Source organism: Ascaphus truei, chromosome 3 (genome assembly GCF_040206685.1).
Source record: "Ascaphus truei isolate aAscTru1 chromosome 3, aAscTru1.hap1, whole genome shotgun sequence".
NCBI classification, from domain to species: Eukaryota; Metazoa; Chordata; class Amphibia; order Anura; family Ascaphidae; genus Ascaphus; species Ascaphus truei.
The window spans coordinates 252,990,015-253,014,033 of NC_134485.1; the positions used below are offsets into that span (position 1 = coordinate 252,990,015).

Here is a 24,019-nt window from a genome sequence, read left to right on the forward strand (position 1 = left end):
TGCCATAAATAATGAACATAACTATGTTTAGATCATGCTCATATTACCACCATTGTGTCTAGAATTACTTTAAGACAATCCGTAGCATTTTCCACTGTGAGGTAGTACTGAGACTGCAATACTAAACGCTTCAGAATCGGATCCCAGCATGTCAGGGATTCTGGGTGCATGTGGGCCTGGTGGTGGACCTGGATCCCCACTGACTGAGACAATGAAGAGGAGATGTGGACAACATTAAAAAGTTCAGCTTACGCTATTTTAATTGCAGACAGACATTATTCCAAGGGCGACTGCAGCCGAAACTGTGTCCTTTGTTCTATATCTGTGGGCAAATATATGCTACTGTACCTGTATGTCAAAACCTGCTTTGTAAATGATAACCCTGGTTGAATGTTTAAGAAAACAACTCATTTTTTCTCACTTTTATTTTTTAAAGTCTGGTTCGATGTTTACTAGTTAATCCATATCATTGTATATATTCAGCAGTATACATTGCAAGTATTTTCATTACAACTTTACATGTTTAGCATAAATCCCTAGTACTCCTTGAACGTTAATCTATTGGCTATAGTGCATCTACACATGGTAAAAAAAATACCATGCTCCATAAATTCTTGGGTTATGTGGGTAATCCTATTCTATGAAATGCATAAGAAACGTATTAGGATTTCTACTACAATCTGAAACAAAATCCTTATCATTTGATTAGCCTCATAACTAGACTTGTATTTTTGTAAATACAGATGAAAAATGTATGTACAAGTATACTGTAACTCAGCTGTGCGCAAACTGGGGGGCGTGAGATTTTTCTGGGGGCGCGGGTGGTTGCAGAGGCATTTAAATTAAATGCTGGGGGATCGCGTGAGGCCTCTGCAACGTCACTTACCGGGATTCAGAGGCTTGGTAGTACTCGTCGCCATGGCAATGCGGCGTCAAATGACATCACACGGTCGTGTGACGTGACATGACCCTGCGGCGTCATTTGATGCCGGTTGCCATGGCTACACGGCGACGTGACGTCACAAGACCCCAGCAAAAGAGGTCAGGGGGCACGAGCATGGGGGGGAGGGCAGGCAAAGGGGGCGCAGCTCAAATAGTTTGTGCACCCCTGCTGTAACTCACACTACAGTACCTACTGCAAACTCTCATAACATGCATTGCTTCCATGAAAATGGATACCTCTGCAATTGTAGGAACAATATTTTGTAAAAGGCATCTCCTTAAGACGAATATTGCCATTATTAATATAATCTAAGCGTCAATGTAAAATACATCTAATTATATAAAAACATTTTAATGCCATAACTAACCACCATGTTCTGCTACATTTAGACACTTCCAGATTATGGTGAGTAAAACGAGATTAAACCCTCAAAATGGTACAGTAGAGACAGAAAACACTGAGCTCTGTTATTGACTTAATGAGGCGTTAACCTAAATGAATGCCGCATTAAGTGGTAACGGGTATCTTCAAAGCTCACTAACGCTGCATTAAGCACTGTTTTCCGCAATAACAGCCCTTGCATTAACTACAATGGGTGTTAGTGCTAATGATATGCAAAAGCGGTGTTCCATGTAACAACACCATCCACAGAGCTCAGTTATAGTTACCTCAGGGATTTAATGAGATGTTAGTCAGGTCCTAGCTAAAGGTGGCCTTATTCATATCCAGACCCTGAAATAGAGCTTCTACTGGAGAGGAAGAGAGAGGTGCTGATAATTCCTCGTTATTAGCACTGAGTTCACGGACCTCTGTGGATCTGTGCCCGAGTTTCTCCACATTTCCCACACTGGTTTTCAGAACATGTTGCAGTCTTTCCAGGTTCATATAGTGATTGCATGTTAAGTTAAGAGACAGCACAAGGACAGCATATTGTTACCCAGATATGGAAACATTGCTTGTGGATAAGGACATGGTCATTCAAAGGTCCTCTTGCTTCTTCAACAAGAGAGGGTTTTCTATCATCCACATCTGTGGGTTTATCACACACAGTTCAACGTTACCAGTGTTTTGCGAAGAAACCTTTCGGGTTTTTTTTTAACAGGGACATAAAGACAGCCAAACCTGCATTAAGAAACGACATAACCAGCAATCCGCTTAGAGAAAGCTGTTACGCACATCCCCATTCAACTTGAAGTTTGATGCTGACTCTGCACTGTGAAGCTGGGATGAACTTGCAAATGCAAACTAGTATTAAATATCCCTACCTAAGTATTTTCATTCTCTACTGGATAATGGAATAAAAAAAAAAAGAACCATGTCATTTGCAAAAAAAAAAAATAATTGCATCTTTTGTTTTACACTAAAAAAGGTTATGTCCATAATGTACTCTCATTTTAGAAGTATTCCCTTACATTGTTTGTATTACTGATGATAAAAGGTGGCAGCCGTTGACATACTGACTATAGAGAATGATTCATTACCTCTTTCTCATCATCCTTTCTACTTATAGTTATTGTGCGGAATATAAATAGACATGCATTATATAGCCAATATTTGAAGAAAACTAATGGCTCACATTAAGTACCCTTTGGGCATTCTCAAACTTTTCACAGGAAGAGCAATAGGTTTGCAAAAAATATACAAGAAAGTAATAGGGTTGACTGAATTATCTTCTCTTGATTGTACTAGAAGACACTTCCATCTTTTCTATGCAATGTGACATACTCCAGACTTGGATGAGTTGTCATCTACAGTGGAACCTCTCCTTATATCATTTCCATCTCCATTTAGTTCATCAAAAATACCAGTTTCAATCATTTCTTCCTGCCAAGGTATAGGGATATTGCCGGAGGCAAATTCATCAAACAATTGCTTGTCTGCATCTTCAAGGTTGACACCTTTCACAGTCGAAAACGCGCCTACATCCTGAATATCCTTAGCATAGACTGTTCTGGAGTCCGGGGTGAACGGTGGTTGGAGGATACCTGTTTAAATCAAATAAAAATGTCATCAGCACAAACTTTTATATGCAATAAAAAAAGAAATAATTGGAATAACGATACAAATGAAATAAATTCCAATAACAACATTGTGATATTAAAGTCCAAACGTATTGTATGGCAAAAAGTGATTGGACATTCAAACAATGTATTTGTAATTATGCCTATGCACAATGTGGTCCATAAAAGGGACGCCTGCTAAAGTCCTATGTATACAGTTTCCCCACAGCTGTATACTTGATTTTCACAGGCACAGACACATCAAGTAGCGTAGTTGAGGTGCTAATAATAATATTTAACATACGTATTTATTTCCATATATAGCACTGACAACATACAGTGCTGTACATGGACATTTTGCAAGCACAATCAGTTCCTTTCCTGAAAAGTCTACTATCCAATGTTGGTAACTGAAGTGAGAGAAAATGACAGGCCAAAGGTCACAAGGAGATGACGCTGAGATTCACTGACTTCAAAGGCAGTGTTCTTAGTACCACCCACTGAGCTGCTCCTTCAGCCCAATGTACGGTAACACTTGCACACGAGTGACCACACCGCAGGGTCAGCTTTACGACAAGGCCTTGGGCGCCGCACCTACGGCGGTCCCCGCGCTCCCTCCTCACCCTCCTCCTGTCAGGGCCGGAATCCAAATTCCGCCCAACAGGAGAGGGGAGAGCTGGGGAGTCCCTGAACCAGCGCAGAACTGCACCCCTACTCACTCCAAGGTAGGAACGTGTGTGTGTGTGTTAACCTATAATATTTAGTGGTGGTATAATGTTTGTATAAAGGGTAAATTAACATATAAGTCCATGTATTGCAGGAACTACTGCACTCACCAGAGCAATCTCCTGGTCCTTTCAATGGAAATATCTCCAAGGGTGCTGGTAAGGAGAAAAGCAGTGACCTGCTGCCCAAACTCACATAAATAAATCCACGGCTCTCCTCCATACACACAATACAAACTTATATCCAACACAAGTAATGCAAGTAGTAGTTGTTTTCAATGGCAAACATGTATAAAGATCACACAGCGTTTTGGGGGAACCTGATGAAGGGGTTACCCCGAAACGTGTGATATTTACACATCTCTGCCATTTTGTACTGTATTCAGATGAGAGCCATAGATTTATTAAAGCGTAAATTAAAATAAGTCAAAATTATTAAAACATTATTAAAATATGTAACAGGTTTTCCCCCCCCCCAATCTCACATTGGCCCGGGTACGTAGTCTAAACAACCCCCCATTACGTGTTTGTGTTTGGTGGTGCACCTGTAGGCAACAGGACTCCTGAGTCTCCCGCTTGATGGTATTAGGGGATGTCATCAGGACAGGTAGCTGAGGTAGTGGGTGCGAGTTCAACTTACATCATGTGCAGCGCCTCCACCTCATCAGGGTCTGTGCATCCGCAGGGAGATGGTCCTGATGAGGAACTCCTTCTTGGGGGTGACTGCCACTGCTGAGTAATCTCACACTCACACAGTGGGGGTTTCGTTAACAAGGTCATCTTTATTGTAGATCGGGATGTAGCAGACTGCCCCATGCAGCTGCCGGCTCTAGCCGCACATCTCTCCGTGCTGTCCCTTTGCCAGGTACGCCCTCCCAAATTGAAGTAGGATTCCCTCTTCTCCTAGGGAGATCCTCTCTGTGCCAGGTCCCTGGACACAGAGTGGCTTAGACAGGCTTGATTGGTCAACCTGGACCGCTAGTTTCTGCACTAGGGTCACAAAGTGTTCCTACAATCCCTTATGCAGGAAAATACAAGTTACCAACTACTTCACATAACTGCTGGAACACCCCACTAACTAACTGTGTTGTGCCTTATATACCTCAGGAGGCAGGCGCATCCCTGATGTCACTATCCAGGGACTCAGAGCATACAGCCACTCCCCTCCATACATAGGGCACCTCACCAGGGTGTGAGGGAAAACCTCCATAACTACTACTGGCATACCCGTACTTATCAGGACTTACTGCCAACAGAGAGGAAAGTAGTATACCATTATTATGCATGGCTATATACTCCCCCTGGTGAATCCCCACCGTCCCGGCAGGGGCCTAAATTTGGTGTATCTTGCGCCAGGAAACACTGTAAAAGAACACACAAATTAAGCGTCAAACATTACCACATCTACATAATAATGTCAGAACATCACGCTCACTGACCAGCAGGGAGCACTAAAGAAAAAGGCAGACCACTCTGTTCCGGGACCTAATAATAGTGTCGAGGGTCTGGTTTCTTCACCTCCTGTCCCGCTGCGGGCTATACTCTCAAGGCAGCCCTCGCTCATAACAGTACACCGCTTTGTGCATGTAGATGCTGCGCCCGATTTTCCAAACCCTCATTAGTTGGGAAACCCTCTGCTCAGCCTGAACTCCCTTAATGGCCCCTCACTTATTAACAATGTAATATTCTATGTCATTACGGAGCCACCTCTCTCGATTATCCTCTATTTCTCGCATCAGAGGTTCGGGGACATAAGGGTACTCAAGCCCATGAGACCGCTTATACTTTGCCATAATGGCTCGTTCCGCACGGCAGGCTCGGGTCAATTTAGTTTGCCCAGCCCTTCCCGGCAACACCCATGACAGGGGCTATTCTGACTCCACCGGATCCTCCAATCCTTCGGAACCCTTCGGTTTAATATAACCCGCTTTAATTCGGCTCCACCTCACTCTCAACTCTTTGAGGTAAGCATCATCACTGAACTCCCTGGGAGCCCACCAATGGTCTACTACCCCATCCCTTTCTAAAATGAAACGGGTGCGGTCTATCCAGGCGACATACCCCTCATATAGTGGCGCCCACCATCTAGTTTCCCGTACCTCCTCTGAGTTGGATTCTAGTGGCTCTTCCTCTTCCGCCCGATGATACCCCTGAAGTACCCTCAGATGGCATAACCTTTCCCCGAGGCTGTGATCTGTTCCCACCCATGATACTCAACACACTGGTACTATCACTGGGTACCGACCCTTGTCGGGAAATCCTCCCTCCACCCTCCGATCCATCATCCGAAGTTCCCCAGTCCAGGCTCTCAGTCCGATCCTCGGTAGGACCCCGGGAATCCCCTGACATCCCCAGGCTAGATGTAGACCCGAGTGAACACGTGACCATGACAGGGGATTTAACTAGGGCCTTGGGACTAACTCTGGGAGTGGATGGGGTTGGGGGACGGGGCCGGACGGTAGGTATCGGCAGGGTTACGACCTGCTCCTCAGCAATACCTGACTTGCTTCCACCACAAAGTCCATTCTTTTCTTTGGCAGCTGGGCTCCTCTCTCTCCGGCTCGAGCGCCCATTCCGTCTGTCCATAGGGGATCGACTTCCACTGCTCGACCGCAGAGGCGCGATCATCTCCCACTCGATGCCGCTCTGATCGTCCGGAACTGCCTCAGGACATGCACGTGCTGCGACGCCAGCCTGGCCCTGGATCCGCTCTTCTTTCACCTCCACCCCCTGGTTCTGCGACAAGCACTGGGCTGGCCTACTGCTTCGCAGCGTTGGGGTGGATCGACCTCCTTCCGACCCGCTAGTCACCACGGCAGTGGGACTCCGGCGATCGGGTTGTCGCGGTACTGGAGACACTCGACTCCGTGTCTCCACACCACGCGGGATAGCATCCCGCCAAGGCGTACCACTGGTATGGTACTCGTATAACAAGTCCTGGGTATCAGCCAGTCGGGCACACTCCTCGTCCGAGGACTCCAACTTACAGTTCGGGCGGGGCATTCCAGTAGGGGACCGCCGATGGGCTCCTTTCCGGTCACCTCTCCGATGGTTGAGAACCCGGCCTGATTCCTGCTCCGCGGGGCCTGCACTCTCCCTCCACAGTGCACCCGGAAGCTCTGCCGCCGACATCGGGGTAGAATCTTTCACTCCCACAGCTTGTACCGGCACAAAAGTCGTCATAGGCCACATATACTGCAGTCTACAGTGAGGGCATCGAGCCTCGCTGCCCACAGCTCCACCCGGCAGTCTGCACTGCAGGCAGAGACAGACCACTGTCTCCACACCCTCTACGCGGATAATCAGGAAGCCTCCTGGGGCCGAGTAGGGATGGGTAGAGATCAAGGGACTCTGGTCCACTTTTTCAGACTTTTCAGCCATAGTCACCAATGGAGGCACTCTTTTTAGAGGTCTGTATCGATCACTGGCTCTTCGCAACTGAAGGGCAGGGGCTTGTTGAGCAATCCCTCCTCCTTCTTTCTCCATCAGCATCTGGCGGAAAGGCAAACCACTCCCCCTGGTTGAAACTAGGGGGATGTCTCGTAGACTTGTAGGCTGACCCAGCACAGGTGCACAGTGAGTTATAGTCCATGAGGGCACGGCTCCAGCTTTCGCGCCAAACTCCCCAGCAGGGTGGAGTTTTCTCGTTGCCGCCAATCCTGGCCAACAATTAGCAAACTGCAAAGTTGCAAGACTTTCTGCAGCTGGCCCACGCGGTGGCCCGGGAACGCGGGAACCGCCATTTTGGTGAGTATTGTCTTTTTCCATATTTGAGGTAGCGTCTGGCTGTTTGTGTATTGGTGTATAACAAAGTCCATTTCGTTCCTCCCATCTCGCAAGGCTGTCGTCCTCACTAGTCTTGAGGGTACTTTCCCGAGAACATAGGCAGGACACACACGGCGCAGCCACGGCTTTCACGCCATTCCATAACGAGCTCACAAAAGTCTGTTCTGTAGCTTGTTCTTATTCAGTCCGACATCCTGGACCTTCTGCTCTTTGCAGATCCTCCATTCTGACGGTTGTTTCTCGATCACTGTATACTGGATTATTGTACATGGAGCTCCACTCTGCGGGGCAGCTACCACATCAGTACAATAAACATGCCTTGTGCACCACCTTATGTACCTAACGTAGATTTGACTCGTGTTTGCACTACCTCAGGCTAGGCTCACTCTCTCAGTGTCTACTGTATCTCCTTCCTCCCAGTCTGTGCTCCCTTCGGTAAGTGATCTGGAATGGCTAGAGTACTCTGGGGCTTCCATGCAGTACTTGGGCATCTACCTCTCTTGGTCAGCCTAGTGCAGACCCTCTCCAGGAGTCCTGACCTAGTTAACAGGCTATCCCTTCAGGCATCCTACCCCTAGCGCTACCTCAAGGTGACTCGGACAGCTATAGCCCCTCTCCAGACCCACTAACTCCTCTCAGGTTCCCAGGTTATCCCTGCGGTTCCATCCCAACACAGCACAAAGTGGCAGCATACACTTTCCCTGTTTGCTAGTGTGTGCCTAGCAAAAGCCTGTCCTGTTAATATATATCTCAGCAGCGCCTCCAATTGTAACGGGTTTCCCCCCCCCCCAATCTCACATTGGCCCGGGTACATAGTCTAACCAACCCCCCATTACGTGTTTGTGTTTGGTGGTGCACCTGTAGGCAACAGGACTCCTGAGTCTCCCGCTTGATGGTATTAGGGGATGTCATCAGGACAGGTAGCTGAGGTAGTGGGTGCGAGTTCAACTTACATCATGTGCAGCGCCTCCACCTCATCAGGGTCTGTGCATCCGCAGGGAGATGGTCCTGATGAGGAACTCCTTCTTGGGGGTGACTGCCACTGCTGAGTAATCTCACACTCACACAGTGGGGGTTTCGTTAACAAGGTCATCTTTATTGTAGATCGGGATGTAGCAGACTGCCCCATGCAGCTGCCGGCTCTAGCCGCACATCTCTCCGTGCTGTCCCTTTGCCAGGTACGCCCTCCCAAATTGAAGTAGGATTCCCTCTTCTCCTAGGGAGATCCTCTCTGTGCCAGGTCCCTGGACACAGAGTGGCTTAGACAGGCTTGATTGGTCAACCTGGACCGCTAGTTTCTGCACTAGGGTCACAAAGTGTTCCTACAATCCCTTATGCAGGAAAATACAAGTTACCAACTACTTCACATAACTGCTGGAACACCCCACTAACTAACTGTGTTGTGCCTTATATACCTCAGGAGGCAGGCGCATCCCTGATGTCACTATCCAGGGACTCAGAGCATACAGCCACTCCCCTCCATACATAGGGCACCTCACCAGGGTGTGAGGGAAAACCTCCATAACTACTACTGGCATACCTGTACTTATCAGGACTTAATGCCAACAGAGAGGAAAGTATTATACCATTATTATGCATGGCTATTAATATATAAAATGCAAAAAAATCTATACAAACACCTTTGTATTTTCTACAAATTTATAGTAAATAAAAATACTACTTGTGGTGCATTTGCATGTCACCGGCAGGTCTGCAACCAACCCGGTCTTTCCCCATTATCACTTAGCAAACAGTGCTTCCATGCAGATTGGTAAGAAAAGAGACAAACATTAAATATAATAATGTTTAGTAACAATGTAGGTGACCTAGGTAAAGTTTATCTGTATTAACCACTTAGGGGTTTAATCTATATCTGACTGCTCTGTTTTGGACCATATTTCACATTAAAGTCGATGGGGAATTTTGTGTTACAAGGCGAGCAAGGCGGAGACTTTGGGCCCCACGCCTTCAGGGGCCCCATGCCTCCTCCTCTCCATCCTCCTGTTAGCGCCGGGACCAACTTTCACCCAACCGGAGGGGGAGCTGGAGGAGGGAGCACAGCCCCCCCCCCCTCCTCCAGCTCCCCTCTCCAGTCAGAAGTTGGATCCCGGCACCGACAGGAGAAGGAAGATGAGGAAAGGCAGGGCCCCCAGACCGGCAGAGAGGTAGGTGTGGGAGAGTGGGGTGTGTGTGTTCACCCTTACTTTCTCTGCATCGGTCTGCCTCCTGCATGGCAACGTGATCTCACTGCGTCACATTGCCATGGCAAAGTGAAGTTGCGTCATCATGATGCCACGACACTGCCGAAGGAGGGCAGCTGGTATAGGTAAGTCCCCCTGTGACAGGGTGAATGAACGTCACCAGCTATATGCCTGGCAGACGTATGTGTAGGTATGCAGTGCAGCAGTGACAAGGTTAATTTTCAGCTGGGAAGCTCCAGACAATTAGAGTGGTCCCTGCTGCATAATTAAGGTGTTTTAAAACCCCCAGGCTGTACACACATGCAGGCTAGCTGGTCAAGAGATAAGACTGAAATGCTGAAGGAAGATTACTGTTATAGGGCCTGTTTTCAAAGTACCTGTTTGATGAACTGTCTCTGTCCTGCATGCTGAAAAGAAGCTATTTTGTTTTTGTGTGCTATATTTTTTAAGGCTCAATAAATAAGCCTTATCAAGAGAACCCGCGTGTGTGGTTGCATGTACCCTGCAACACCCCCCCTTTTTTTTTTTTACAGGGGGGCCCCGCTGCCAGTGTGCCACCCTGGACCCCACAAAGCCTAAAGCCGGTCCAACATACAGGGGCTCGTGGAGGAAAAATTCTGTGTACACTGTCAGCGCTATACAAGGAAAAAAACAATAATTATTACATAGAATAAGTGCCTTAGTGCTGTTTATATTCACGAGTTTAATATACTAAACATACCAGCTTCAAGTTTCCTCCAATTGATTTCTTTGAAAAAAGGATGTACTCGCAGTTCATCACAATTTCCATTTTTAAACCCAATCCTTTTCTTGGGATCTTTCTCCAGTAAGGCTTCACAGATGGATTTACAGACCTCACGGAATTTCTCTGGGTATGTCACAGGTTCGTTTAAAATTCTATTCTTTAAATCCGCATTTTCAACCTGAAAAAGAAACAGAATTGATAAATTAATATACTCTTCAATTGATCCTTTATATATTTAGAAATATTGCAGAAGGTTCATTTTTCTGTGTTCTTTCTGTAAGAACATCCACATTTTCAAGTAATCACTGCACTCTTTATCAGGTGTATACAGACAATAATGAATTATCCACATATAGTATCATCCGGCATAGATAGCAGACCGACCAGTGCGCAAACTTACAGGAAACCGAAATTACGATATTGTTAGTTGCCATGTTATTCTATAGACCAGTGTTTCTCAACCAAGGTGTCAGGGAAACAATGGGTGCCAGGACTCTCTGCCAAGGGTGCCACAGCCTAAGGGGAAAAACTCAGCTCGCTGCTAAGTGGGAACCTCCTGCTGTGACTAGAGACGTAGGGGCTGCGATCCACATCTCCTCTCTCAGCCACGCACAAAGAAGAGTGAGAAGCCTCTTTATCTCCAGACAGCACAGAACATGCCTGCTGACATGTTTGAGGTGTGTGGGAAGGTGGGAGGAAAGAGGGAAGGAGTGAGCATTTTGTGTGGCGACGAGTGTGATGGCTTTGTATGTGTGGGGAAAGGGGTGTGTGTGTGTGTGTGTGTGTGTGTGTGTGTGTGTGTGTGTGTGTGTGTGTGTATCTGATCTTAAACAATCCTTCAGGGATGCTCCAACTCAAAAAAGGCTGTGTACCACTGGTTTAGGCTATAATTATCAAATCAATAATGAATACTCAGTGGTGAAAGAAGATTTTTATTCATTCAGGTACCCACCCAGGCAATTAAAACATTGGAAGTGGGGACTGGGGTAACTGGGGTGTCTCATCAGGACTGCTGACAGCTTTCCCAAGCCCAGGATTAGTTTACCACAAGGCGCCCCCCACCCATTGTGGGTGGTCTTGCAACCCTCCCAACCTCTCTGACACCTTCTCACTCTCACTCCCCTCTATTCCCCACCTTTCCCCATGTATTGCTCTCCTCCCGTTGTCTCTTACTCTTCCCTCTCTCTCACTTCCCTCTCCTACACCCTCTCCCACCACACACACTACCCTGCTCTGTTATCACCCCCCACTCACTCAATTCCTCTCCGTCAATCTCCCCTCCTCACACTCATTCCCCCTCTCCCTTGGCCACACACACACACAATTACAATTTCCCACAATCCCCCCCAACCCCCCCCCCCCCGGAGCACATTCAATTCCACCCCACAATACCCCACACTTCCGCCCACAATAATTAATTACATTCCCACAATACAAACAGAATAATACCCCACACACACAATACTACACTCCCGTAAATAATACCCCCAACAATACACACACTAATACACCCCCAACAATACATGCAATAATACCCCCCACAATATATAACCCCTATACACATAATACAAAAATAATACACACACACATACCAGCATCCAGCACGCACTGGCAGGAGAGGGTCGCAGGAGAGAGCGGCCTAAAGCAGCTGAAGAGAACTGGAGCCTGGCGGCAGAGGTTCGGCAGCCAGAAGCAAAAGTTGGGCCTGACATCTGGCCGGGCCCAACTTCCAGTTTCGGCCAGGCACCCGAAGTCCCCAGGCCCGTTATAGGCCGTCTCCCTGTCGGCGGCTATGCTTCTGAACAAAACGAACCTGTCTCTCTCAATCTCCCTGCTGTCTCTGCGTATCTCCCCAACAAAAGTCGGCCCGGTCAGTGATGTAGGATGCCATAATATGGGCATAGCCATGTATAGGCTTATCCATATTAACGCATTCTACGTGTAACTCCCTTTCCACCCCCCCCCCCTACGTGAGATTGGGGGGGGGGGTACCCTCCTTCTGGTTACATTAAATGGGTCTTGGTGCTGTGACCTGCTGGCAAACAGGAGGACTGAGACTCTGCAGTGTTGTAGGGAGCGCCCAGGACAGGGTTGAGACAGGTTACCTGGATTGAATCATTCTCTGGGTGGTAGCAGCGCCTCCAGCCAATAGGGATCCTCTGGGGTATTCAGAGGAGGGACCCCCACTGACACTCCTCATTCACCAAAGACAGGGATTCCACACAGCAGTATCTCTTTCTTGTTGGTCTTTATTCAGCAGAGCAGCATACAGCATAATACACAGCATTGTCTCTTTTGAATGCCTAGGCCCTGCTCAGCATTCTCTGCCATCCTGCTCTTAGCAGTATAATTCCCCTCCCTCCTTACCCAGGTGGGGGTAGGAGGGAGAGAATTCTTCTCTGTACTTCTCTCTCTGAAGTCTCCAATCACTAACTAAACTCTCTAACTGAGAACTTAATTTAGGAGATGTGTCTCAATTTGGACATCTCAGGGGAGTGTCTCTAACTTTGAATCATTATAATACAAAGCCGGATACAGATTGGCCCACACACAGCAGGGGGTGTTCCAACCAATATCCACCCCTTTGATTGACAAACCTCAGGTTGCAAAACCCGCCCTTGAATATGGCTACATATTCAAGGCTGAATACACAAACAGGCTTTTTGAAGGAATTAACCTTTCCACTGCCTGTTCTAACAGGACAGACAGAGGAAAAGCCCAGAACAAGAAGTAACTGCCGGGAGGCCATGTTACATACGTCACTGACCAAGTCGGCTTGTGTTGGGTAGATACGCATAGGCAGGGAGACAGCAGGGAGACAGAGAGAGAGGCAGGGAAGCACGGAGAGAGAGATGGTTTAGTAATAATCCCCAGTAGTTCATACCGGCACTTATTGTTTTACCAGTACTGGACTATACCGGACTACTTTCACCACTGCTAATACTGCAGACTATATAGTTCAAGTGTAATTATTGAATTAGTTATCAATTGGCAGATATAAAAGTAAAAAAATTTCTTCAAAGTATTTTTGGTCATGGTTTGTTTTTAGGTTGCCCATTCATTGCCATTGTGGCAATTCATGTCCATATTGTGGGCATGGTTTACTACAGTCATAGTCAATGGGTTTATTGGCAAGTTTAATGTATGTTATGTATGTAGCCAGGTCCCCCTTGCGCACTCACCCCCTCCTTCCCCGTTGCGAGCGCGCGTTGTGTGTTGCGGCCGGTTGCTATGACGCGATCGGGCCGGTTGCTATGGTGCGGTCGGGCGGTTGCCGGGGACGCGATCGGGCCGGTTGCCGAGGCCGCGATCGCGTTGCTGGGGTCCCCGGCGGCCGGTGAGAAGGGCGCCGCCATACATAGGGCTGTTGCGCATGTGCAGTGGCAGAGCACAGCGCGGGAGGCCCCAGACAGCTCGCGCATGCGCGAGAATAGACTGCCAGCCCCCAGGGTGCATAGGGTCAGAGACACATGACCACAGGGAGCCAATAGGGCTGAAGTATGGCCCTGCAGGAAGATAGATACATTTCGCGGGGTTTTGGCAGCACGCAGTCAGTCAGGATCCGGACCAGCTAGGGGTAAGAGGTGGATGCAGGGGTCAGTGACCCTCTGCATTAGGCCAGCAGCCCCCAAGGTCCCAGTTAGGTCCTGAGCCACCTAGTCATCTGTGGAGCTTAGGGACAGGCCCTAGATAGGGACACTGCCCCATTAATTGGTTGCTTAGTCAGGGACACAGTGCTGAATCCGTGCGGCCCTGCGAGGTGGGTTCTGGGCTCAGAACACCACTTACAACCCTGGGACTAAGGTGATATTATCCGCGCTGGAATTCACCCAACGCGGTGTGGAGGACAATGTCGGATCGGGCGGATCTCCAGTGATATCGCGGTACCCGTGGCTGGAGCCCCGGGCAGGTAACCTACCATTCACGTGCACCAACAAGGCCTAATCACCAGACATAGTGGCTGCGCAGTCACACATATATACAGACATTGATGTTTGACATTTGGGAGTGCGAGACATTTGGGTGGGGGTTACTGGACACAGGGTGGGGTCACTCTGTGGGAGGTTGTAGCGTCCGCCGTGGCGCAGAGTGGTTAGCGTCCGCCGTGGTGCAGCGTGGTTAGCGTCCGCCGTGGCGCAGAGTGGTTAGCGTCCGCCGTGGCGCATAGTGGTTAGCGTCCTGTGTGACGCCACATGTGGCTCCTCTAGAGAGGAGTCATGGTTATGTGATGTGTGATAATATATGTTTTGCTATGCAGTAAAGCCAGTCCTGTTTTATATTTGCTCGCTTTGTGTGGTTGTTTCCTGTGAGGGTCTCCTCCCACTCCGTTGGGATCCCTCCCAGGTGGAGGCGTTGCACCCAGATATGTATAACATGCATGTACCCCAGGTTCCCCAAGCGGAGGCTTAGGCTCCTGAGAGCCACACAGGTTGCACAGCAGGTAGTAGCGGTTGTATTCATAGGGAATACCCGTTACATGTATGTAATGTATTGTACTGTTATGCCAGTGTTATTTTGTTGTGTATTTCTTTTGTTTTGCAAACAAATGGGAAAACGTGCTATTAGCCATTTTTGTCTACTAGTGCTTTGCCCATTTGGATGTGTGGTTATGGGGGTAGAGGGTATGGGGATGGGTTACCCCAGGGAGGGTGGTTAGGCTTCCCTGGTGGGTATCGGTAGGGGTGGGAGAGATAAGCCCTTAATTACTATAGCGGTTACTAACCAGTAAGGTAATTAAGAGTTTAGTGGCCAGTAGTTAGTTTTCTTATTTTAATGTTGCTGCCCATGGAAGACAAAGAGGTAAAAGATGAGGATGAGGGTGGGCTTGATCCTGGCGGGGTAAGTACAACGTTAATTTACTTTATGCTGGCTGGATAATGTTTTCTTTTTAATGGCCAAATGCATTATCATCCAGATCTGGGTAATAGGGAAGGCAAGCTTATTCCTGAACTTCCTGAATTGCACCTGTTCCAGGGCTCAAAATAGCAGTCAGTGACTCCAAGCCCCTGCCTGAGCATTGTATGCATTTTCTTGTGTGTTTGGCCCCCTTGTGTTCTGATTCCTGAGCCTGCCCTGTTCCTGAGCCCGTCTGTTCTTTTGGATTCCCTGTTGCCAACCTCAGTCTGTTTCTCCATCCACCGCTCCTGTGCTGCCTGCCTTGACCCCAGCCTGCTCCCGGACTTGCACCTTTGCCGCCTGCCTTGACCTCTGCCTGGATCACAACTACTCTAACAGGACTCTGTCCCCTGGCTCTGGTCGGTGATCCGTGAGGGTCTGCTTCCTATTCAGAGATGAGCAATGTTACAGGTGGTTGTACCTATTATGGCTCTAACTAAGAAAGGGGTGAATCCTAAGATATGTCCCTCTGAGGCTCTCCTGGCTTTCGAGAAGCTCAAGTCTGCCTTTTCTTCCGCACCTGTGCTGATCCATCCAGACCCTACGAAACCCTTTGTGCTTGAAGTGGATACATCTGTTCTGGCAGCCGAAGCCGTTCTTTCCAAAAGGAAGGTTTTTCATGGGAAACTCCTCCCCTGTGCCTTCTTTTTTTTTTATTATTATTCTGCCGCTGAAAGGAAATATAATGTTGGAAATTGGGAACTTCTGGCTATGAAAATGGCCCTTGAAGAATGGAGACATTTGCATAAGTGGACAACTTCTCCGATTACTATCCTTACAAACCACAAGAACCTCAAATACATTGAAGGAGCAAAGAGACTCGGAACGCGTCAGGCGAGCTCTCTTCTTCACTCGGTTCAACTTTGTGATCTGTTATCGTCCAGGATCCAAGAACCTCAAAGCAAATGCTCTATCCCGACAATTCTCTCCTGACGGTTCTGAGGAGGTAGAGCAGGGACCCATAATTCCACCTTCCCAGATCATCTCTACCGTATCATCATCACTTCTGCAAGAGATTTCGCATGCTTAGACAGAGGATCCAAGTTCAAAGTACACACATTCATCTAAATTATTTGTTCCTCCCCAATTCCAAAGTGAGGCGTTGCAATGGGGTCATAACTCCAAGACGGGTAGTCACCCCGGGGTTATGAAGACTTGCGAGTTCCTCAAACAAATCTTTTTGTGGCCAGGGATCCACAAAGATGTAAAGGAGTTTTTGGCAGCCTGCATTATATGCACTCAGATGAAGGTGCCAAGGACGTTACCCTGTGGGTTGCTCCAGTCCTTACCTATTCCCACCGGACCCACTTATCCATGGATTTTATCATGGAACTGCCTCCCTCCAGATGTACGACTATGAGACTGGTAGTAGTCGATCGCTTTAGGCGTCCGCTCAAGAAACTACCTACAACTTCGGAACTACCTGAAATCTTTATTAAGGAGATATTTTGCCTTCATTGAGTCCCGATGGATATAGTCTCGGACTGCGGATCCCAATTCGTCTCTAGCTTTTGGAAGGTCTTCTGTCAAAGAATGGGTCTCTCCCTTCATTTTTCTTCTTCCTACCATCCCCGGTCAAATGGTATCATGGAAAGGGCCAAACAGTTCTTAGAAAAATTCCTGCAATGCTTTGTTTCTGAGCTACAGGACGACTGGGTTGATCTGCACCCGTGGGCCGAGTTTTCATGCAATTCCATGAAGCATGATTCAACACTGGAATCACCGTTGTTTTGTTCCTAAGGGTATCATCCCGCTGCCCTTCCTCCTTCCAGTCCCCTCTCTGGAGTTCCTGCAGTTGATGACAAAATCCAAGAACTCCAATTACTCTGGAAGAAAATCCAGGCCAATCTGATCAAAGCTGCCCTCCAGCAAAAAAGACAGGCAGATAAATGTCGACGACCACTGCCTCCATTTCTAGTGGGAGATCAGGTTTGGCCGGCTACAAAAAATATCCGCTTGAAACTACTTTCCTCCAAACTCAGGCCCAAGTTCATTGGAGTTCAAACTGGAACTTCCGGATAATTTAAGAATTCCCCCAGTGTTCCATGTCTCCCTCTTCAAGCCGTTCATCCAGAACATCGTTCTTGGTGGATGGTCTGGAGGAATTTGAAGTAGGCCAAATACTGGATTCACGTAGATCCCGTGGTGAGCTACAGTACTTGGTCCATTGGAAGGGTTATGGACCCGAAGAAAATTCATGGATCAAATCCAGGGATATCCATGCTCCCAACCTGGTTTGGGTGTTTCGTCAGAAATCCCCTGTCCAAACCGCCTTAGATCGTCCGGAGGCCTCTCCTGAAGGGGGGTACTGTAAGGATTCTGCTCGATCCGTACTGGGTTTTGCTGCGGTTCAGGTTTTCCAACTCACCTGCCCTTTCTGCTCACTGTGGCCATTTTGGGTACTGGCAGCCTGCTATATAAAGGCTGCAGTTCCTAGTGGGAGTCGCCAAGCAAAGTTCTTAAGCTTGCAGCTCTTGCAGTCACACTATACCCTTTTGCCTGTTTTGATTCCCCTGTTGCTGACTCCGGACCGTGACCAGACCTCGCTGCTTTCTGCCTGCCCTGACCTGCCTGTCTCCTGGACTTTGTAACTCTGCCGCCTGGTCGGTTTATTTGCATTCCTACCTCAGCCCTGCGGGTCCGCTTCCTGATTTGAGACGAGCACCGTCACACTTAGCTGTTGTAACCGCTAAGGTATTGAAGGGGTATACTCCCCCTGCAACCCTGCCGGTAGGCATAAACACCCACCACGGGCAACCATCACCCACCCCTTCTACTGCCAATAAACGAGGCACTGGTATTTAACCCCTTCATTACTTTAGCGGTTAGCCGCTACGGTAATGAAGCTGTGTGTAAATGTATTTTTATTATATAGGATGGAAGCAGGGGGTCTCCGGAGCTGACATTAATGCGTGTCTGCTCCGGAGTCTCCAGCTTCAATCCAATGCAGGTAACATACATCGCGGATCCAACTTGCTAACCTTCAAGTGACAAGATCAGAACCTGCGAGTTGCAGCCGCAATATGACTCTTGGAGCTACCTGAACAGCTCGATTTGTCAAAGAATGCGAGTTTGAGCATTTTTTGAGCTCCCGCACGGCTTGTCAGAACGAGAGCGTGACCGATCGGGATGAAGAACTTCTCTAGCAAGTTTGGCATGTTATCTGAGCTTTCTGAATAGCTACACATGCAAACGCTCGAGAAGTGCCCCAAATTCTCGATAAGTAATTTATCAAAACTACTAGAATTGGTCCCAAATTGGCTACAACCACCAGTGTTTCTCCAAGAAGCCACAAGAGGTCAGAGTACTACTACCTCTTATTTGACACTCAATATTGCTACATTAACATTTTAGTTTTATTTGTAGAGTGTTTGCCATTAGGATTTGTAAAGGGTTAATATATGAATATGTTCAACATCGCAAGTATGTATTTCTATCACCTATTCTAGGTTGGCTAGTCCTATATTGCCCATGTCTATTTCCTCCATTATATACATTGGAAAAATAGACCTATGCCAGCCTGGGCTAGATGGTAAAAATTGGTGCTATTTGTTAGGGATAGCGATGTAGCAGGTATCAGAATTTAGTGGCAATGAAGTATGTACTTAATAGTGAATAAGTAATTTGCCAGTAATTCCTCCTTTGCATACATTTGTAATACTGCTGTATAAGGCCCCTTACTGATCCTTTATCACTTACAATATGGCTTTTATAAACAGGTCAATAAATAAAATTGGCTTTAGACACCGTTAAATAAATATCATTCATTTATTAACCTTTATTGAATCTCCCCTCCTCCACCCCTATGTGCCAATTTCGCTGATATAGCAGGTGGCAGTCTCTTTGATGTACTTCTTAGGCTGCGCTTATAGTGCCGGCGACGTCGCTGCAAAACAAATGCATTGCCGCCGTCGCGTGCGCTTATAGTAAGTGCGGCGCGACGGAGCGACAGATTGGTCGCGATCGCTGGAAGTCATCTCTATTTGATTTTCCAGCGACCGTCGCGTCGCCGGCACTATAAGCGTAGCCTTACACAAATTACACATATTACCTTTCTGTAAAGATATATATATATATATATATATATATATATATATATATATATACATACACACACACACACACACACACACACACACACACACACACACACACACACACACACACACACCTACAGTACAGTAAATGGGAAAACCCTGTTCTCTGAATTGGTATAGATCAGTAAACTCTTAACTTTATTTGAGTACATTATGATTTAGTACAAAGTCCATACTACATACACATATAATATGTACTGTTAAAGTTCTGTCGCCCTTTAGACACTTGAGTGTTACTGTACATAGTTAGAGTGACATTCTGCATACATGCATTCAGTGGAAATGATTATGCTGTACTTAGCTACGAATTTCTCACAGAATAAAAGCTAATGGAGCCTTGGTTCACCTCAGGCACAGACACCACATTGCATAATAAATACAATGTACTGCATATTTCAAAGCTCTTAAAGCTGCAGTTCAGTCTTTTTTTTTTTTTTTTTAATTTATTTTTTTACTTAAATAGTTTAATGTGTGCAATCTCTATTTACCTAAAGAACTGTATAGCTGTCAGTCAATCCGTTCTCCATGTCTTGATCGGCAAAATTTTTGTGACGTATTAAAAGCTGGGTTTTGTTTATAATTTGCCTCCGGCAGTCAGTGGAAGACTCATGAATATTCATGAGTCTCCCAGTGACGTGTGCTCGCTCCCGATCTGCCGCTGTGTGGTGCCCCCTTCTGCCCGATCCCTGTGGCTGTCAGCCTGCGCGAGATGGAGGGGGCTTGTGCCGCCAGTGGGGAGGGGGGAGCGGGAGATCTGTTTCACTTCTGCTCCGATCCCTGTGCCTGCCTCCCTGCCCGTGCGGGAGATGCAGGGGGGTTGCGCTGCCTTGTGGGGGGTGGGGAAGGGAGGGGGGAGCGGGAGATGTGCCCCCTTCTGCTCCGATCCCTGTGCCTGCCTCCCTGCCTGCGCGGGAGATGCAGGGGGGTTGCGCTGCCTTGTGGGGGGTGGGGAAGGGAAGGGGGAGCGGGAGATGTGCCCCCTTCTGCTCCGAACCCTGTGCCTGTCTCCCTGCCCGTGCGGGAGATGCAGGGGGGTTGCGCTGCCTTGTGGGGGGTGGGGAAGGGAGGGGGGAGCGGGAGATGTGCCCCCTTCTGCTGAGATCCCTCTGCCCGCCTCCCTGCCCGTGCGGGAGATGCAGGGTGGTTGCGCTGCCTTGTGGGGGGTGGGGAAGGCAGGGGGGAGCGGGAGATGTGCCCCCTTCTGCACCGATCCCTGTGCCTGCCTCCCTGCCCGCGCGCGCAGGAGATGCAGGGGGGTTGCGCTGCCCCCGTGGGGGGTGGGGAAGGGAGGGGAGAGCGGGAGATGTGCCCCCTTATGCTCCGATCCCTGTGCCTGCCTCCCTGCCCGTGCGGGAGATGCACCCGCCCACCCACCCACCCTCTCCCGCCCACCCACCCACCCACTCACTCTCTCCCGCCCACCCGGCCACTCACTCACCCACCCACTCACCCTCTCCCGCCTGCCCACCCACTCACCCTCTCCCGCCCACCCACCCTCTCCCACTCACCCTCTCCCGCCCACCCACCCACTCACCCTCTCCCGCCCACCCACCCACCCTCTAACCGCCCGCCCACCCTCTCCCGCCCACCCAGTCACCCACCCTCTCCCTCACCGACCCACCCAGTCACCCACCCTCTCCGTCCCACCCTCTCCGTCACCCACCCACCCTCTCCCTCACTCATTTATATCTGGCTTTTTTTTACTAGATTAGTAAGGAACTATGTACAGTAACAAGGACTAGTTGTAGTAAAGTATAAATGTAATACAATAAATAAACGGTTATGTCAAAAACAAATGTTATTAGTTCTTACAAGGAATTTTATTCCATTTATTTTTTTAAAAGGTGGGACTGGGGCGAGTAGATTTTTGGGTGATTTGTCTAGATAGAGGTGTGTGTGTGTGTGTGTGTGTGTGTGTGTGTGTGTGTGTGTGTGTGTGTGTGTGTGTGTGTGTGTGTGTGTGTGTGTGTGTGTGTGTGTGTGTGTGTGTGTGTGTGTGTAGAATACTTCTGTCAGACCGCTTGTGTGTGTGTGTGTGTACACACACACACACACACACAAGCGGTCTGACAGAAGTATTCTCTGACTTCCAGTGTCTGCCTCTGCTACAGCATAACTCCTCCCTACCGCCCTCCTGTCCCGCTCCTGTCCCATTCACATGGTCCTCTTCTCCCTCCGCCACCACTGCTGTCCTCTGCCGCTGCCGAGCTTCGCTGCAGGATGCCGTCCTTCTCTCCCTCCGCCGCCGGCTGCTGTCCTCTGCCGCTGTCGAGCTTCGCTGCAGGATGCCGTCCTTCTCTCCCTCCGCCGCCGGCTGCTGACCTTCGCTATATATCCATACATACATATACATATATACATATAGTATATATATATAATAAATATATATATATATATATATATATATATATATATATATATATATAGAGTTCTTCAGTATTTATTGATACCTTTTTTTTATTTGGACCAACAATTTGTGTCATGGGACAAGCTTTCAAGAGTTTTCCTCTTCCTCAGGTCAAGCAATACCATAAATATATACGCACATAAACATGCGCATACACAGTGTATATGTGTGCGTGTGCGTGTGCGCATGTTTATGTGTGCGTGTGCGCATGTTTGTGTGCGTGTGCGCATGTTTATGTGTGCGTGTGCGGATGTTTATGTGTGCGTGTGCGGATGTTTATGTATACGTGTGTGCATGTATATGTGCGCATGTTTGTGTGCGTGTGCGCATGTATGTGTGCGTGTACGCATGTATACGTGTGTGCATGTTTGTGTGTGTATATATGTGCGTTTGCGCATGTTTATGTGCACGTGTGCGCATGTTTGTGTGTGCGTGTGCGCATGTTTGTGTGCGTGTATATGTGTGCATGTATGTGTGCGTGTGCACATGTATGTGTGCGTGTGCGCATGTATTTGTGTGTGCATGTATATGTGTGCGTGTGCACGTGTATGTGTGCGCGTGCGCATGTATATGCGTGCGTGTGCATATATATCTATATCATACAAACACATACATACACACCTAAGCTCTGCAGGGTCCTGTGCCTGCAAAATGTCTCTGTAAAGTGCTATGTAAAACTAGCAGCGCTATACAAGAACAAGCCATTATTAATTTTAATAACACATTGAATTGTACACATTCACATACACACAAAATTAAATATACATATTGTTTACAGTATTATATATACAGATTTGATTTTAAATGAGTTGTTAATATTTAACATTAACTACACACGTGCAATGGAATAAGGTTTAATTAATTAATTCTGAGCTACTCCTTTTCTGCTGCTGCTCTGTCAGTTCTGGGGGCAGATCATGTGACCAGGCAATGACTGATACATTTGTGCTCATGCACGTGCACGGCTGTGGAAGAGGCAGGACTCACAAAGGGGTGTGCCAGAGCTTGTTACATTAAAGGAAGGGGTTGTGCCTTTCTAAAGGGTTGCTATAGAAACAAAAATGCTCGTTACATTAGAATACATAAAAAATTGTCTTTCAAAGTTGTTTTTTTTTAAAAAAAAAAGAAAATGCTACAAGTATTTTCTCACAGTACAGAACTGATTTATTAAAAAAACCACACATGCAGGATATTGACTGAACTGCAGCTTTAAAGTTTCTAACCAGATCTACAACTAAAAATATAATACACGTGAGAGAAATATACCCAAGATCAGCCAGTTACCATTTGTTGTTAACCAATATACTGTATGGACATTTGAATTGGTTCCAAATAATAGCAACAACTAATTATGATCATAGATCTGTTTTAGGGTTTACTACAAGTTGAAGTTGGCGGATGATTTTGATGCATTTTCTCCTTTTTTGGGGATGTAGACAAAAAACATATTTTTTAGTACATACCATTAAGCGTAACATATGTGCACCTAACACAGTCCATTCTTGTGCGGCAAAAATAAACTTTTTTTTTTACGCTGATGGTGCAGATTAAAAATGTCAGGGTAGTACATAGGTGCCCGTAAGCGCTATTTAAAATTAGTTTTACGTGTGCCGATTTTGTACCAACAATGCTATTTGTACGAAGAACCTAATCTGTATTCCTGCTTGGCACCATTCTGCCCTTCTCAATTATGATTAACAGTACAAACCAGTGGCTGAACTACACGATGTGGCCCACCACCTATAGGGGCCCATCCTGTGTTCTGTTCCGACATTTTATAATTTTATATTATTTTAGCTGCGTTTCAACATTTATAAATGCCCCCCTTCATCTCCACACCCCTTCCCTGGGCCCTAAATGTGGTGTGAGATCTTACCCGGCAGCAGCAGCAGCTCCTCCTGGTGGTCACGGACGATAGGCCCCTCCAGAAGTTGTACCAAACTTGTGCAATCATAGACTCGTGGGCTCCCTCTGTCACCTCCACCACAGCGTAAGGACCCACTCTACAGATAGGGCGCCCCTGATACAAACATCTACCTGGTATCTCAAATATGCTTCTCATCCCATGTCATGTATCACTTTCTTTTTCCTGGTTTTATGCATTTCCATCTCACATTCTCATTTCCTGTCTTAATTACTATAACATTGTTGCTGTGTGGATTACGAGCTTCACAGTGTTTCCTATCTCATACAATTGAAATGCAGGTGTAGATCACATA

At 47.5% G+C, this 24,019-nt stretch overlaps 1 protein-coding gene across 1 annotated transcript in view; it reads right to left on the reverse strand.

Annotated features, from left to right (window-relative positions):
- Positions 1-407: 407 nt before the first annotated feature.
- GRK1 (G protein-coupled receptor kinase 1) overlaps positions 408-24,019 on the reverse strand; it is a 50,783-nt gene continuing 27,171 nt past the window's right edge. The window contains exons 6-7 of the mRNA XM_075590621.1: positions 10,377-10,578; positions 408-2,928 (exon numbers count right to left, since the gene is read on the reverse strand). Of these exons, the coding sequence (XP_075446736.1) occupies positions 2,651-2,928; positions 10,377-10,578 (480 nt within the window). The 3' untranslated portion in view covers positions 408-2,650. The remainder of the gene's footprint in view (positions 2,929-10,376; positions 10,579-24,019) is intronic.